Below are 14,672 nucleotides of genomic sequence, written 5' to 3' on the forward strand. Positions count from 1 at the left end.
GTCAAATGACATAATTATTTCGTCATTCTCTGGCTAGTTTTCCTTTGGCATGGAAAATGAGAAGTCTCTTTATGGCCATTGGTTGAAACTTCAAAGCAGTTTAGAGAAATGCATTACCCAAAGTGAAATTGTCAAATCTGTTTTACTGCTCAAAAGGGAGCTTTAGAAGACTAAAAGAATTTCATTTATAGCCAGATACTATACATCTGTTCCTGTGAATTTAATTCACAGAACTCTTTATTAAACTTCATAGTACAAATTGATGAAATGGTAAAAATATATATTTTTAGTTCTTGAAATTCTTCCTGAGTTCAGGCTAAGGGTGTTCTCAATATCAAGTTTTACTCTACCGCTGATTGTTGAATATTTGAATAGTTATTCAACCAAATGGGAGAATAAAGCCGGCTAAGAGAAGCAATAAAACAAAGCTACGAAAACATTGTTATTTTCTCATATGGTCATTTAAATTTATAGGGCTCACTTGCTATACCCAAATCAGCCTGAAATGTGGACTGTAATAATAAAAAAGAAAACAAACACAGTCATTTCTGGTGCGGGCCTGTAAAAATAAATGTAATTAGATTAGGCAGCTGTTGTTTGGATCGTTCAATATAAGCTGAATTGGGGGCCATTAAAGCTCCAAAGCTAGCATTGCCTTGTGCAGTTTACATCAGGTATAGAGTATAGATGAAAACTGGGATTAGAAATACCATACTCCAATAACACTGAAGTATTGTTCATGAAAACTTCCATTATTTTCTGCACTGCTGTCTTAGCTCCAAGCAAAGAAAATTGTGCAAAGTGAGGTATCCTGTTAGAATTCATTGTTTTAATGAATTTGTTTCATGTGGTTTATTGTGCTTTATATATTTGAATTGTTGGCTTTTGAGAAGTAAAGTGATGTTGGTACTGCTCCAGCCTTCCATAGTGTTTATTTGGTAGACAGCTTGGGTCCTTCTGTCTGATCACATTGCCCATGCATCTCCTGCAGCAACACTGTAGTGGCTTGTGCACCCACTGACTTCATTTTTTTATAAAGAGGAAGCAGTAGAGCAAAGCAAATACCAGGAAAGTTACTTTAGGATCTGTTCATATAGACAACAACTGCATTGTGATGCTTGGTGCTCTAATGCTTTTCTGCTCATGCAGAAAGGTTCTCTTTGCCATTGTTATGGGGAACATGGGTAGGTACAGTGCATGTCACTTTAGATGACACAGCCTTCACAGAGGTGCATTTCTTTGGACAGCCTTTTGTCAAATAGGGCTCCTTACTTTTTTAAATGGTAACACACAAAACACAGTGCAAGGACTTTGAGAGTGTATATGATGTCCTAATAAACAGCCCAGATGATGGTGCTGATGTCTTTATAAATAACTTGATTGTGAGTGCCACTTATGGACTGATTGCAGTGCCACACATAATGTTCAACTACATGCCAAAGCAATAAACACTCTTATGGTGGTGTTGAATTAATATGCTATCTCATATAGAATCCAATGGACAGTTTGAATCAATAAGGGGTTAAAAAAAAAGTCCATTGTGAGTAAATGGTATCCACATAAAAGCAGTGATCTTAAATGGGGCTTATACTGGTTTCTGTGGTGTGCAGTGAATGAAAAGCATTTCTAAACCATGGTGGGACTCTTGTCCAAGGCACACTCTCACAAACAACCCAACTATCGGGTATAATTTGTCAAGATCCATGCTCCCCGGAAGGTAGGATTGGAGGAAGCTGCAGCATTCGAGCCAGCGGGGATGCTAGAGCTGCTCCGTCAAACTGGAAGTGCATCACTGTTAACAGGAAGTCCTCAGGTGGCCATATTATCAGAGTCCATAGTGCCAGTAAGTATACAGGGTCTCCAAGATGACATGTTTCTAGCTCTTGCCTCTTTGTCAAGAGTGTTTTATTGCTTGGGTATGTAGTTGAGCATTAGAGTGACATTGGAATTAGTCCATAATTTGCATTCACAGCCAATTTATAAAAACATCAGCACTAGGGATAGGCCAAACACCCCCTTGTTCGGTTCGTGGTCAAACACTGGAATCTAACGAAAGTTCGACCATGACCTTCAAAGAGAGGGGACAATTCACTAAGCGGTATCCTACCACATCTGAGGACTATTTACTAGTTGGTATCCTACCACAACTGAGGACAATTCACTAAGCGGTATCCTGCCACATCTGAGTATGTGGTAAGATACCGCAGAGCTACTAAAATACCGCATGAGTTATATTATTAAGTCATGCAGTATTTTAGTTGTGAAAATCACCCCGCCCCCTTGTGACATCATCACGAGCTGTGATTGGCCAAAGCATTGCACCTGACCTGTGGCGGATGAAGATCCCACCGAATGCCCCTACCGTTCATGTGTTTGGCCTGTGTTGGGCATGATATTCAAATCGAACATAAGTCATAACACTAATCAGCACCATCATCTGGGCTGTTTATTAGGATACCATATATACTCTCAATGTCCTTGCTCTGTGTTTTGTGTGTTACCTTTTTGATTTTTCTACCTCAAGTGGATTTGGGATGACTATTGGAACTATCTCAGTCACTACTGGCCAGTAAGGTTTCGTGCCCTGGGATATTGTTTTACTTTTTTTAAATACCTTACTGGACTGTGCGTTTTATTCTTGTGTAGTCAGGTATATTAATACAACCATTTAATTTGACGAGTTTGCAAAAGAAGTTTATAGGGGTACCACAAACTTGCATGCTTCAGACTGCCCATTTTTAAGGAAGAAGATCTTTGCATGTCATTCCCGGACTAAATAGATCTCTGTTCACTTTAACCTAAGCTATAATATCTTTAAATCCGGTTGAGGATACACAAGTTGTTTCTCATGAAAACAGTGTGCAGCTAATGAGTTCATTGTTAGCAGGTGGTTAGCAGGTGGTTAGCAGGTCTCTTGCAAGAGATTATAGTTACATGGTGACATGTCAAGCATAAAATTGCATTAAAAAAAGCATAACATATCTACAACTGCATGAAAAACAGAGGCCTAACTGTAACATAAATGCTAAGTTCTCCTTTAAATAAAAATAATGCAGCATGTTTTTGCAGGCAAAAAAATGCATATATTTTTTTTTCCTCAGGAGACTGTAGAGCATTGAACCTGCGATCAGTGGATTGTGGGTGCAGGGTCAGGCTCCTGCAGACAGCTGCTACAGCTTTCTGCCTGCACTAGGGTTGCCACCTCACCCTTTAAAACCGAACACATTAATAACACAGGTTCTGTGGCTGATTAAGGTGGTAATTAAACTCACCTAGTGCCTTAACTGCATCAAATTAACCTCAGAACCTGTATAATTAATATGTGTTCAGTTTTAAAGGGATGAGGTGGCAACCCTAGCCTGTACCTCTGTATGGGCTTTCTGTTTGAAAGCTGTAGGCAGTGTCAATAAACTATGAGTGCACTCACCAGCACCCTCAGTTCATTGAAAACTACAAGTTGTCTGTGGCAGATGGCACTTATAGTTTGTTCATTTGCAGATTCCTGTGACTGAATGGCATAGCTGTGCAGCCAGAGAACTGTTTTTATAATCTAAAAGCAGGTGCAGAGAGAGGAACCCCAACCCTCTGTCACTGTAGGGGGAAGTAAGGTGCTGGAGCATATTACACCCTAAATATGGGTGTAACATGCTCCAAAAGGTGAACTTCCCCCTTAAAATGTACCAGGTTGCCCTAGCTTATTAGAACTTTACTCTCCAAGCATTAATACGTATGTAATACATTCAAAGCACACAATTCACTCTTAAATGTAACCATTAAAAAAAGTCTCCATAGCTTTAGTGAGTTAGCCAGCCTACCTGTAATGAAGTATTTCCCAGATCATATAGATATCTTCACTGCAGGGATGCCTGGCCTTTTTCTGACTTTGAATATCTGACTCTGTGTGGGTTAATAGCTTCAGGTCTTTCATGAAGCTGTGAAGAAGTTTCCAAAGAGGACACCCCCTCTTTGGGCATGTATCAACAAATAATGCCTTTTGAGCTTTATGTTATTTCAGTTTAATAGATCAAAATACAATTTCTAGTAGTCACTATGAGTTTTATGTAAAATGAAGGGAGAACATGAACCTCCAAATATCTTTCAGTTACTGAATTTTAAAACCGTATTTTCTACCCCAGGGAGAGAGAAAGCCAATACAGTGAGTGTTCATATTTTACTGTCCACCATCAGCTCTGAAATAAGAATGTGTTACTATTTCTTTTGTAGAATGGTAACTTGGCCATAGATAGAAGAGGTCAGTTGAATGTGCATACACAATCCAATCACCCTTTCATCTGTGTTGGCCAATGTGTCCCTAAATATAAATTCTTGCTATGGGCTGTCAGTGGTTTTCATGCCAGTGGAGATAAGCAGAGCAAGTGTGCTGCATGCTCCTCATGTTATCAAAGGAAAACAATAATGATCAGACAGTGTTTTAACGTCTCCTTCCTAGCTATGTACAAAGATCTCAGACATTTTTTTTTTGCTTTCCACAAGAATTGGGCCTTTCTCCCAGATTAGATTAGAGTAGTAGAAATAAGACAAATGTAGAAAAGCATATATACAAGATATGTTAATTTTCCTATCTAGTTTTACACAGAGTTGGCTACCATAAAATGAGATATTGCTACAGGAAATTGTCTATGAATGAGACTAAAATGGCTATTCCCATAAGAAAAAATCATAAATGCAAATTATATAAAAATGAAGATTTTTGTTTAGATATTAAAAATATATGTAACAAATACAAAGGGTTGAAAGTTGGTGTGCTTTAAATGCTAAATCAAATATTATAAGCAATTAATAATGCTAACATGTATGCCTAATGTCTTTTGACTGAATGGTGCTCATCAACTTATTTCTCTGTTTTCCCAGCCGCTGCCCATAATCAGGAGCGACCGACAGCTGCAGTTACTCCCATCCAGGCTCAGAATGCCTCTTCCCTTATCCAGGGACCATCTGGGAATGGCCACCAAGGCTCTCCTGCCCAACAAATGCAGCCACAGCTTTCAAGTTCAGCTGCATACATCAATGCTGCCATGAATCTCAACAGATCAACTGTGCCAATGTCTGCCAACTGTAGCGGTAACAGCGGGACCTCTGTGGAGGCAGATGGCAGTTGGAAATGTGTCTCTGCAGCCACTGGAAGCTCTTCATCTCCTGATAGTATTTCTGCACCTTTAAGTTCTTCTGCTGCTAATAAGCAAGACAAGGACAGCAAGGTAATTTATAGAAACGGATAGCAGCCTTTCATATTGGTCCTAATATGATATTTAGGTGTTTGTTATAAAGAAATTGTGCAAAGGAATTCACCCAGTGGAAGTGAATGTACTGTACATGTGTACATGGTTCATTAATTTAAAATGGCAATACCATATTTTGATTACTAGATGGTGCAAAGTATCATAGGAATGTCATAGTTCTGGATGTTCTAGAGCACGGGTTTCCACACTTTCCTAAGAAATAATGGCCAGTTTATTGTCCTTCAGACGGTAGGGGGCCAGATTATGGCCAGTGGGAGTAGAGAATGCCCCAGCATAACTGAGTTAAAAAAAAATATACAGCAGTATCAGTAGGAGGACTAGTGCCTCTTCATTATTATTATTCTTATACAGGATTTATATAGCGCCAACAGTTTGCTCAGCGCTTTACAATATAAAGGGAAACAATACAGCAGCAATACAGTTCAATACAAGAGTGTTAGGAGGGCCCTGCTCCTTGGAGCTTACAATCTAGGAGGGAGGGGCTAGTGGTACAAAAGGTAATAACTGTGGGGGATGGACTGGTAGGAGGAATAGAAGATTCTATTATTAGCTGAAGGCAGGATAGGCTTCACTGAAGAGTTAGTTTTCAGAGATTGCCTAAAAGTGGGCAGATTAGGTGATAGATCGGGGTAGAGAGTTCCAGAGGATGGGGCAGACTCTGGAGAAGTCCTAGAGACGAGCATGGGAGAAGGAGACAAGGGAGCTAGAGAGCAGGAGGTCGTGAGAGGAGAGGACAGTTTGGGTGATATTTGGAGACAAGATTTCTGATGTACAGTGTATGTATGTATATGTGTGTATGTACACACACACAGTGCATTCAGAAAGTGTTCAGGCCCCCTTCACCTTTTTCAATATTGTTATGTTGCATCCTGATACTTCAGTTGTTTAAATTTTATTTTTTTTTCTCATTTATCTACACTCAATACCCCATAATGACAAAGTGAACACAGAGTTTTATGTTTGCAAAATTTATTGCAACAGCACAAATTAAATTGATTGGACATGATTTGAAATGGCACACACCTCTGTATAAAAGGCTCAGCTAACAATGCATACTGTATCCAAATTAAAGTCATGAGGTCAAACAAACTACCTGTACAGCTCAGAGATAGGATTACTGGAAGGCACAGATCTGGGGAAGGCTAAAAAAATGTTCTGCTACATTGAAGATTCCTAAGAGCACAATCGCTTTCCTAATTCTCAAATGGAATAAGTTTGGAGCAACCAGGACTCTTCCAAGGACTGGTCGCCTGACCAAACTGAGCAATCGGGGCAGAAGAGTCTTAGTAAGAGGTGACTAAGAACCCGATAGTCACTCTGAGTTCCAAAGATGCTGTGTGGAGTTAAGCCAAAGTTCCAGAAGGACAACCATCACTGCAGCCCTCCACCGATCTGGGCTTTATGGCAGAGTGGCTAGACGGAAGCAGAGTTATAAATGGTTTTATATGTTATTGTTAATGTTTTGAATTTTATTCGTTGGGCAATGGGAAGCCAGTGAAGGGATTGGCCGAGAGGGATCGCAGATATGGAATGGTTAGTAAGGTGGATGAGTGTGGCAGCAGCATTCATGATAGACTGAAGAGGGGATAGCCTGCGATGAGATAGGCCAATGAGGATGGAGTTACCATAGTCAAGGCGAGAGATAACAAGGGAGTGAATTAGTTGCTTAGTAGTTTCAGAGGTTAAGAACGGACGTATCTTGGAGATGTTGCGGAGGTGAAGTCTACAAGATTTGAACAGTTAATGGATTTGGGGCTGAAAGGACAGATGGGAGTCTAGGATTACACCTAGTACCCTGGCATGAGGGGAGAGACTGATGGTTATATTATTGATCTTGATGGGAGGGGGCACGGACTGGAAGGAATAGTATGAGCTCAGTTCTAGAAAGTATGAGTAAGTGAAGTGACATCCATGCCAATATGTCACTTAGTATTTTATTAATTCGAGAGGAGACTGAAGGGGTGAGGTGATGAGTAGAAAGATGGATTTGTGTGTCATCAGCATAGAGATGGTACTTAAAGCCATGGGAGTTTATCAAGTGACCAAGGGAGGAGGTGTAGATGGACAAGAGAAGGGATCCAAGGACAGAACCTTGAGGGACCCCTACAGAAAGAGGAAGTGGATAGGAGGAGTTATAGGTAACACTGAAGGAGCGCTGCGATCAGTAGGAGAACCATGTGAGAGCGGAGTCTCGGAGGCCAAGAGAGTGGAATTTTTGGAGGAGAAGAGGATGGTCAACAGTATCAAAAGCTGCAGAGAGGTAAAGTAGTAAGAGTATAGAGTAGTGGCCGTTGGTTTTAGCAGTTAGTAAATCCTTAGTGAGTTTTAGTAGGGCAGTTTCAGTGGAGTGTAGTGAGCGAAAGCCAGACTGTAAAGGGTCACGAAGGTTGTTGTCAGTGAGGTAGGAGCTCAGGCGATTGTAGATTAAGCATTATTGGTATCAGTGGGAGGAATAGTACCTCCAATCATAGCTGCATTGTTGTTGTGAGTAGTAGGGCTAGTGCTCCATCGTAGGATTGTGTTAGAGGAGTAGTGCCACATTTTTGGTATCTATTGGAGGAATTTTGCCCCACTGTTGGTATCCGTGGAAAGAATGGTACCTCATCGTTGGTGTCAGTGGAAGGAATAGTGCCTCGTATCAGTCAGAAGAATAGTGCCTCAAGGACCACATAAAAACAAAAAAGGGCCATATCCGGTCCACAGGCCTCAGGTTGGAGACCACCGTACTAAAGTATAAATAAATGTTGGGGTGTTGTTAAGAGATTAGGTTATTTAAAGGATAATTTCAACTTAAAATAATAAATGCTCATTTTTTGCATTGTTTTCTTAGGAGCCTGGAAAGCATTGGACCAGCGATCAGCAGATTGCTCGTGCCATGCCAGGACTCCTGCAGGCTGTCAGTGTAAACTGTTTGCCCGTACATCGAACAGGCAGGCAGCTACACTTTGACAGGAAGAATCAGTGAACTACCAGAGCGCTCTACAGTGCCGTGGTATTTCATTGAGAACTACAAGCTGACAGCCGCAAAAGGATGTTGGTACTTATAGTTGATTCAGAACTTTGTGGATGAATGACGAGACCGTGTGGGCAAAGCCCTGCTTTTTTTCAAAAAGTGACAGCTGGTACGGGGAATACGTTACAGCTGCAGGAGCGGGAACATGTTACATGTTCCACCCTAAAAACAGGTGGAACATGTAACATGTTCTCAAATGTAAACGTATCCTTTGACCACTTCCAGTCTGGACACTTTCGCCCCCTTCCAGTGCAGGCCAATTTTTAGCTTTCAGCACTATCACACTTTGAGTGACAATTACTCAGTCATGCAATACTGTACCCATATAAAAAGTGTATCCTTTTTTTTTAGACAGATCGAACTATCTTTTTGTGGTATTTGATCACCACTGGGTTTTTTATTTTTTGCTATATAAATGAAAAAATACCAAAAATTTTGAAAAAAAAGTTTTGCAAAGTTTTTGTTACAAAATTTTGCAAATAAAAAATTTTTCTCCATAAAGTTAGGACAAAATGTATTCTGCTACATTTTTGGAGTAAAAATAACCCAAAACAGTGTATATTATTTGGTCTGTGTGAAAGCTATAGAGTCTACAAAGTATGGGATATATATTTGAAAATTGATCAGTTGAGACCCTAAAATGCCAGGTTCTGGTATGGTGTATGGCAGTGATCTGACGCTGGTATGGGGTATGGCGGTGATTAGGACTTTAGCATGAGGTATGGCGGAAATCGGGTCACCAGAGCACTGTTCTGTTTGTAAACACAGGACTTCATGCTGTGATTTGACACAGCCAATCAGCTGGTTTCAGCCATAAATCATTACCTAAAACCTGCTGATAAAATCGCGCTGTGTCCAATCAGAGTACAGGTAAGCAGGGGACCCTAAACCTATAAGAAAGCCAGCAACATATTCTGTTAGCCAAGCTTGCACCTGCCGCCCGCTCGCAGTACATTTACTGTGAGCAGGCGGCAAGTGGTTAAGATAAACTCCATGTTATTTACTAGAAAAGAGAAGTAACAGAAGGGAAAGGATGATTTGATTTGTTTTCAGATCGGAGAGAAATACTGACTGAAATAGTATTTGCAGATAATAAACAAAAACAAGGATTTTTTTTCTGCTCAAAAGGAGAAAAGTGACACACTCTTCACAATGACAGAAAGGACAGTATTTATCACTCATAGGTGAAAGAGATATATGAAGGCTATTTATCATTTTAGCATTTTCCTCACTCTGAGAGCTCGGTGACAGGGCTGCGGGATAAAATGTTTCCTGTGTGCTCCATCACATACTAACTGATCTGTGAAGGAAACCATGAAATTAGTCACTGGATATTTCAATTTCTAAATGTTTAAAATGTTCGTAGCAATTGACTTTGTAGCCTAGCCATAAAACACTTTTACTTCAATAAATGGCTCATTTCAATTACGTGTTGAAAGGATTTATTTATTTATTTATTCTTTTTTGGGGTATTAAGCATAACTGAATCACAAAATTTGCAAAATATGTTACAGAGTGTGGCTGCACAAGTCACGGGTAATAAACTTGTGGCACAACTACCTAGGCATGTTGGTTGATAAAGACTGAATAATCGTAGGTTGTGCTTCTGTTTTAAGAAGTTGACACACATGTGAGAGAATTGGAGAGAACTCTCTAACTTTCTCCGCTATGTGTGAATAGTAACCAACATGTGTCTGTAAGGCAGGCTTGTGTCTAGTTAATAAGTTTAATCCTGAGGGATCTCTACAGAACGATTTATCCACATTGGGGAAAAGTGGTTTGTTGCTGGTGGTAGCCAGTCATGTTTTATCTTTAACTGTGTAAAGAAACATGCAGCTGTGATGTAATTGGCAGTGGCACATAGGTTTACCAATGAATAGGAGGCTAACGGTCTTTAAAACTCCTAGATTGTATGCTCCTAGGAGCAGGGCCCTTCTATCCCTCTTGTATTGAACTATATTGTTGCTGTATTGTCTCCCATTATATTGTAAAGCGCTAAGCAAACTGTTGGCGCCATATAAATCCTGTATTATAATAATAATAATAATAATAAAAAAACAAGATCACAAGTGCCAATATCTGCCCCTTAAAAGTACTGGGGGCCAAATGCTGATCCAGGCCTGACTGTAGAAAGGCTAAAATTTGTCCCGCAAAGTATTTCGTGGTGTGAAAACATCTTTGCATGCACCAAGCAAAATATGTCTTCTGTGTACGATGATAGACCTTGCGACAAGTAGACTTTCTAGCTTTTCGCAGTGTGGGAGAAGTTTCGCAGTGTGGGTTAACATCAAGTGGCAATCAAGGAGTTAACTATGTGCCTAATAAATGTAATATATGCTGCTTTTACTATGAGATCTGGCTGTTCTTTCTCTCTGCTTTGCAGGAAGAAACCGCCAGAGCACTGTTTTGTTTGTAAACACAGGACTTTGAGCTGTGATTGGACACAGCCGATCAGTTGGTTTCAGCCATAAATCATTAATCTGCTGACAAAATTGCGCTGTTTCCAATCACAGCACAGGTAAACAGGGGGCTTGCGTATGCGCACCCCAAACCCATAAGGTCTACCTTGATGGGCGCATGTGCACAATGGTAGACTTTGCAAGAAGTAGACTTCCTAGCTTTTAGCAGTGTGGGAATCACTGAATCAAAGCCCTTTGCCTCTCAAGACTTGGGCTTTAGTAGCCATGTCAACAAACCCAGGTACTGTTAACTTGTGCAGTTTGATGGTGATCCACATAAGGCATCACCCACCTTTACCACAAGTCCTTGAACACCTTCAAATGTAGAGACCCTTTCCTGGGTCCAAGCACTGCCAGTTTAGGTAATCTGACTGTTCTCCCTACCTGGAATGTGAACAGTGTGCAGGGCTGGAGAATGGATTTCTGTCCAGGACAGAATTCTTTCTACCTCTTTCTGTGACAAGACTTCTGGTTTCTCCATGATAGATGTATGTTGTCCAACTGAAGCCTGATTGGATGACCCCCCCAGTAGAGGAGTCCAACATTGCAGGAACAACCAAACTGCTTGGAGCTTCAGAATGTTGATTGGGAGACGATATTCCTCTATTGATCAGGTCAACCACACCAACAGAGTGCCTAGGACTAACACCCCCTATTGGGGAAGCTGGAACTCACTTTAGTAGTCCATGTTACCACTGTGATAACCGTGATCTTCCCAGTCCCACTCAGGCTTCTCCTCTACACATTGACCACAAGGCATTGTGTTAGGTGAACTAACTCACAACACCCTCCCCACCCTTCTGGTCCCATCTGCATGCAGCTTTATAATCCCTACCTTTCACCTCTCTCCAGCCAATATAACGGTTTCTCACTTTAAAACATCACTACACAGTGCCAGAGGCTATATAACCATATAATTCCAGCAACAGTGAGTGCTTATTGGTCAGCACTGGCCCACGTGACTACACTGACCAATGAGAAGCTTTCTGAGGCTCCTACTCGGCCTCCAGTGCTGTTTTGCAATGTTTTTAAAACCTGAACTGTTCTACCAGATGGAGAGGACGTCAGAAGATGGAGACTGCTAACACCGCATTTCTATTCAAATCAGATGCGAGTCTTTGCAATGCGATTTGAGCCCATTGATTTTGTATTGGCACAAATCGCACCACATAAGGTGTAGGCATCTCTTTTTGCCATGTGATCCAATTCAGGCTCTCGCACTGCGATTTGTGACCTTTTTTGGGGTGTCATTAATTTAACATTGACAACCCTAGCAGATCACATGAACATGGTGCTGGAAACACACAGGATTTGCTGTGTTTCCCGCACCACATATATGTGAACCAAGGCTGAGTTAGTTAACCTTTCCATTTTTTGTGAAGAGGTGAGCTAACCCTTTAAAGAAGCATTTCCCTTTTTCTTTTTCCTTTTTTTTTTGTTTGCTAGAAATTCATTTTTGTCTTTAGCACGAACACTTGCATGAACAAGCAATTCTCATAACTAATGTTTATTTTCAAACATAGCAATTATGCTGAACAAGACATAAGAGCTGTCTGTTTGTGCTTTGTTATTAGGCAGTGCTTCTGTGGATAAAAATGAATTACAGCCAGAAGTACATAATGGCTTGTACAGTAGAAAGCTGTGGGTTTTTTTTTTTTTTTTTTGCTGTATTTATGCTTCTAAATTTATTTTCAGGGGAGAGATGAAAGGCATTGATTTTTAAATTTTACACAGATCAGGTCAGCAGAAATAATTTTTTCCTGCATATAACAAGTAGATAATAGGTTGATACAAGCCGATCATGAAAATGTGCCATTTAGAAACAGACACTGTAATGATGATTAATATATTTGCTGTGATCCTGCAGGGAGATTTCCATCACTTCTTTTCCTTTTGTCACTCACTGCAACAGGAACTGGGTTAAAATCTCAAAGGCAGCAATAAAAACTAGTTTTTGTAGACTTTTACTGTAAATTAAAGTGCAGTATGTGTACAGTACCTTTTTAGATCTCTTTCCAGAAGCGTCACGAAAGGGTCACTTTTAGTTTCACAATGGCAGGGATGGGTGATATGTTGTGCTGTCACTTATAGTGCCTTATTATCAGCTCGCCTAATATCAGGCTGTTAAGTCTTAAGGGCTCATGCACAAGGGTCAGTACACTATATGAGTGTCAAAAATAAAAAAAATTCTAGTTTTTGCACATTGCAAATTTTTGCAATGCCTTTTATCTCTCCCCTGAAAAAAATATTTAAAATAAGTAAATACTTGATTGCCCATAACCTGGCCACAGGTTAATCCTAACGCTTCAGTGGTAATAGAAAAGATTCAATAAGAATAACCAACTTTGCTTCATTTGCTTAAAGAGTCAATGTAACTTTGTCGATTCTGAGAAAATTGGCAGTTTATAAATGAAGCTGCCCCTCCCCCTTCTGATAATCGCATTTCCAGCAATTCCCTACTATTGCTTCCTACAGCTCAACCACCACTAAAATTCTCAATGTCAGTTAGCTGGGCACTGCATCCCTGACTTTATCTTAAATATAATTGTCAGTACAAACACCCACTTGTGTTTGCAATGGCACCTCTGTATACACAAGTACAGTGGCACACAGCCATTCAAGTTAATGACAGGCTGTACACTGCACCTGGGCTGCCTGGACAGAGGAAATATGGCGGCAGTTATGCTGAATGGGCTTAGGTGGCCAATGTGCAAGACTCCTAACAAAGTTTAATTACAGTTCATTATATGGATTATCCTGTTGCAGGGTAATTTTCCACAAAGCTTAGTGATTGAGATGAAGGTTTGCTGACTTCCGTCACCCAATCATGTATGAGCAAAAATTATGTTTTGTGTTTTTTTTACATTTTCCTTGCACGTGACTGGGTATTCTTTACAAAGTGAAACTTCACACTCCTAGATTGTAAGCTCCAAGGAGCAGGGCCCTCAAATCCCTCTTGTATTGAACTGTATTGTTACTGTATTGTCTCCCACTATAATGTAAAGCGCTGAGCAAACTGTTGGTGCTATATAAATCCTGTATAATAATAATTCATTAAGTTCTGGGACAGTTTCTATTGCAAAGTGAGCAGCTTAGTGATTGAGATGAAGCTTTGCTGACTTCCATCACCCAATGATGTATGAGCAAAAATTATGTTTTGGTTTTTTTTTAAATTTTCCTTGCACATGACTGGGTATTCTTTGCAAAGTGAAACTTCACATTCATTAAGTTCTGGGACAGTTTCTCTTGCAAAGTGAGCAGCTTATTTGCCTTTAATAAATAAACCAGACTGACTCATAACATCAATATCTAATAATGTCTTGATGTCTACACAGTAGGATAGGATGTTAGGTCAGTGAATTTGAGTAACCCACAAACAGAGGTGTAAATAAAATTTGCTAGGTAATGTGCTTCTCAACCTCATCATAGTGATGAGAGCAAAAAAAAAAAAACCTTTGTTGAACCTTAGTTAGTGCACTGATAGTATACTGTATAACAATATCCACAACCCAAGAAAAATCAATGCCAAAAAAGTGAATGTATTATTCACCTTTATCCACTTTTTACCAATGAGTTTAAAGTGGTGGTTATATTACCTCATATTTGTTATGTTAGTGTTACAATGTTACAGGTTCTATGGATTTTGGAGGGTAGGTTGGCTCTCTGTATTCCTGGACCTTGTTGTTAAACCATAAAAACACACAAAGAAGCACCAGATCAAAACTAAATAAAATTGTTCAAGATAATTTTAATTGTTGGTTAAAAGAAAAGTCTAAAAAGAGCCAACGTATTTTGGGTGCAGCAAGAGGTTCCTTTGCTCAACTGCTGTCAAGTTCTTACTCCATATGAAGAGTTTAACCGCCTCCTGCCTGCCATACAAGGTAATTTCAGGAGGGCGGCAGTTTTCTTGTTCTGGGAGGACGTCATATGACGTCTTCC

The 14,672-nt window shown here is 40.1% G+C and overlaps 1 protein-coding gene across 2 annotated transcripts in view; it reads left to right on the forward strand.

Annotated features, from left to right (window-relative positions):
• SH3RF1 (SH3 domain containing ring finger 1) overlaps positions 1-14,672 on the forward strand; it is a 235,877-nt gene that overhangs the window by 217,372 nt on the left and 3,833 nt on the right. For both annotated transcript variants that reach the window (XM_089658593.1, XM_089658594.1), the window contains one exon: positions 4,873-5,219. In XM_089658593.1, the coding sequence (XP_089514719.1) occupies positions 4,873-5,219 (347 nt within the window). The remainder of the gene's footprint in view (positions 1-4,872; positions 5,220-14,672) is intronic.

The sequence above is a fragment of the Staurois parvus genome, unplaced genomic scaffold (assembly GCF_062004578.1).
Source record: "Staurois parvus isolate SC_StPar_1 unplaced genomic scaffold, SC_StPar_1.0 ptg001083l, whole genome shotgun sequence".
NCBI classification, from domain to species: Eukaryota; Metazoa; Chordata; class Amphibia; order Anura; family Ranidae; genus Staurois; species Staurois parvus.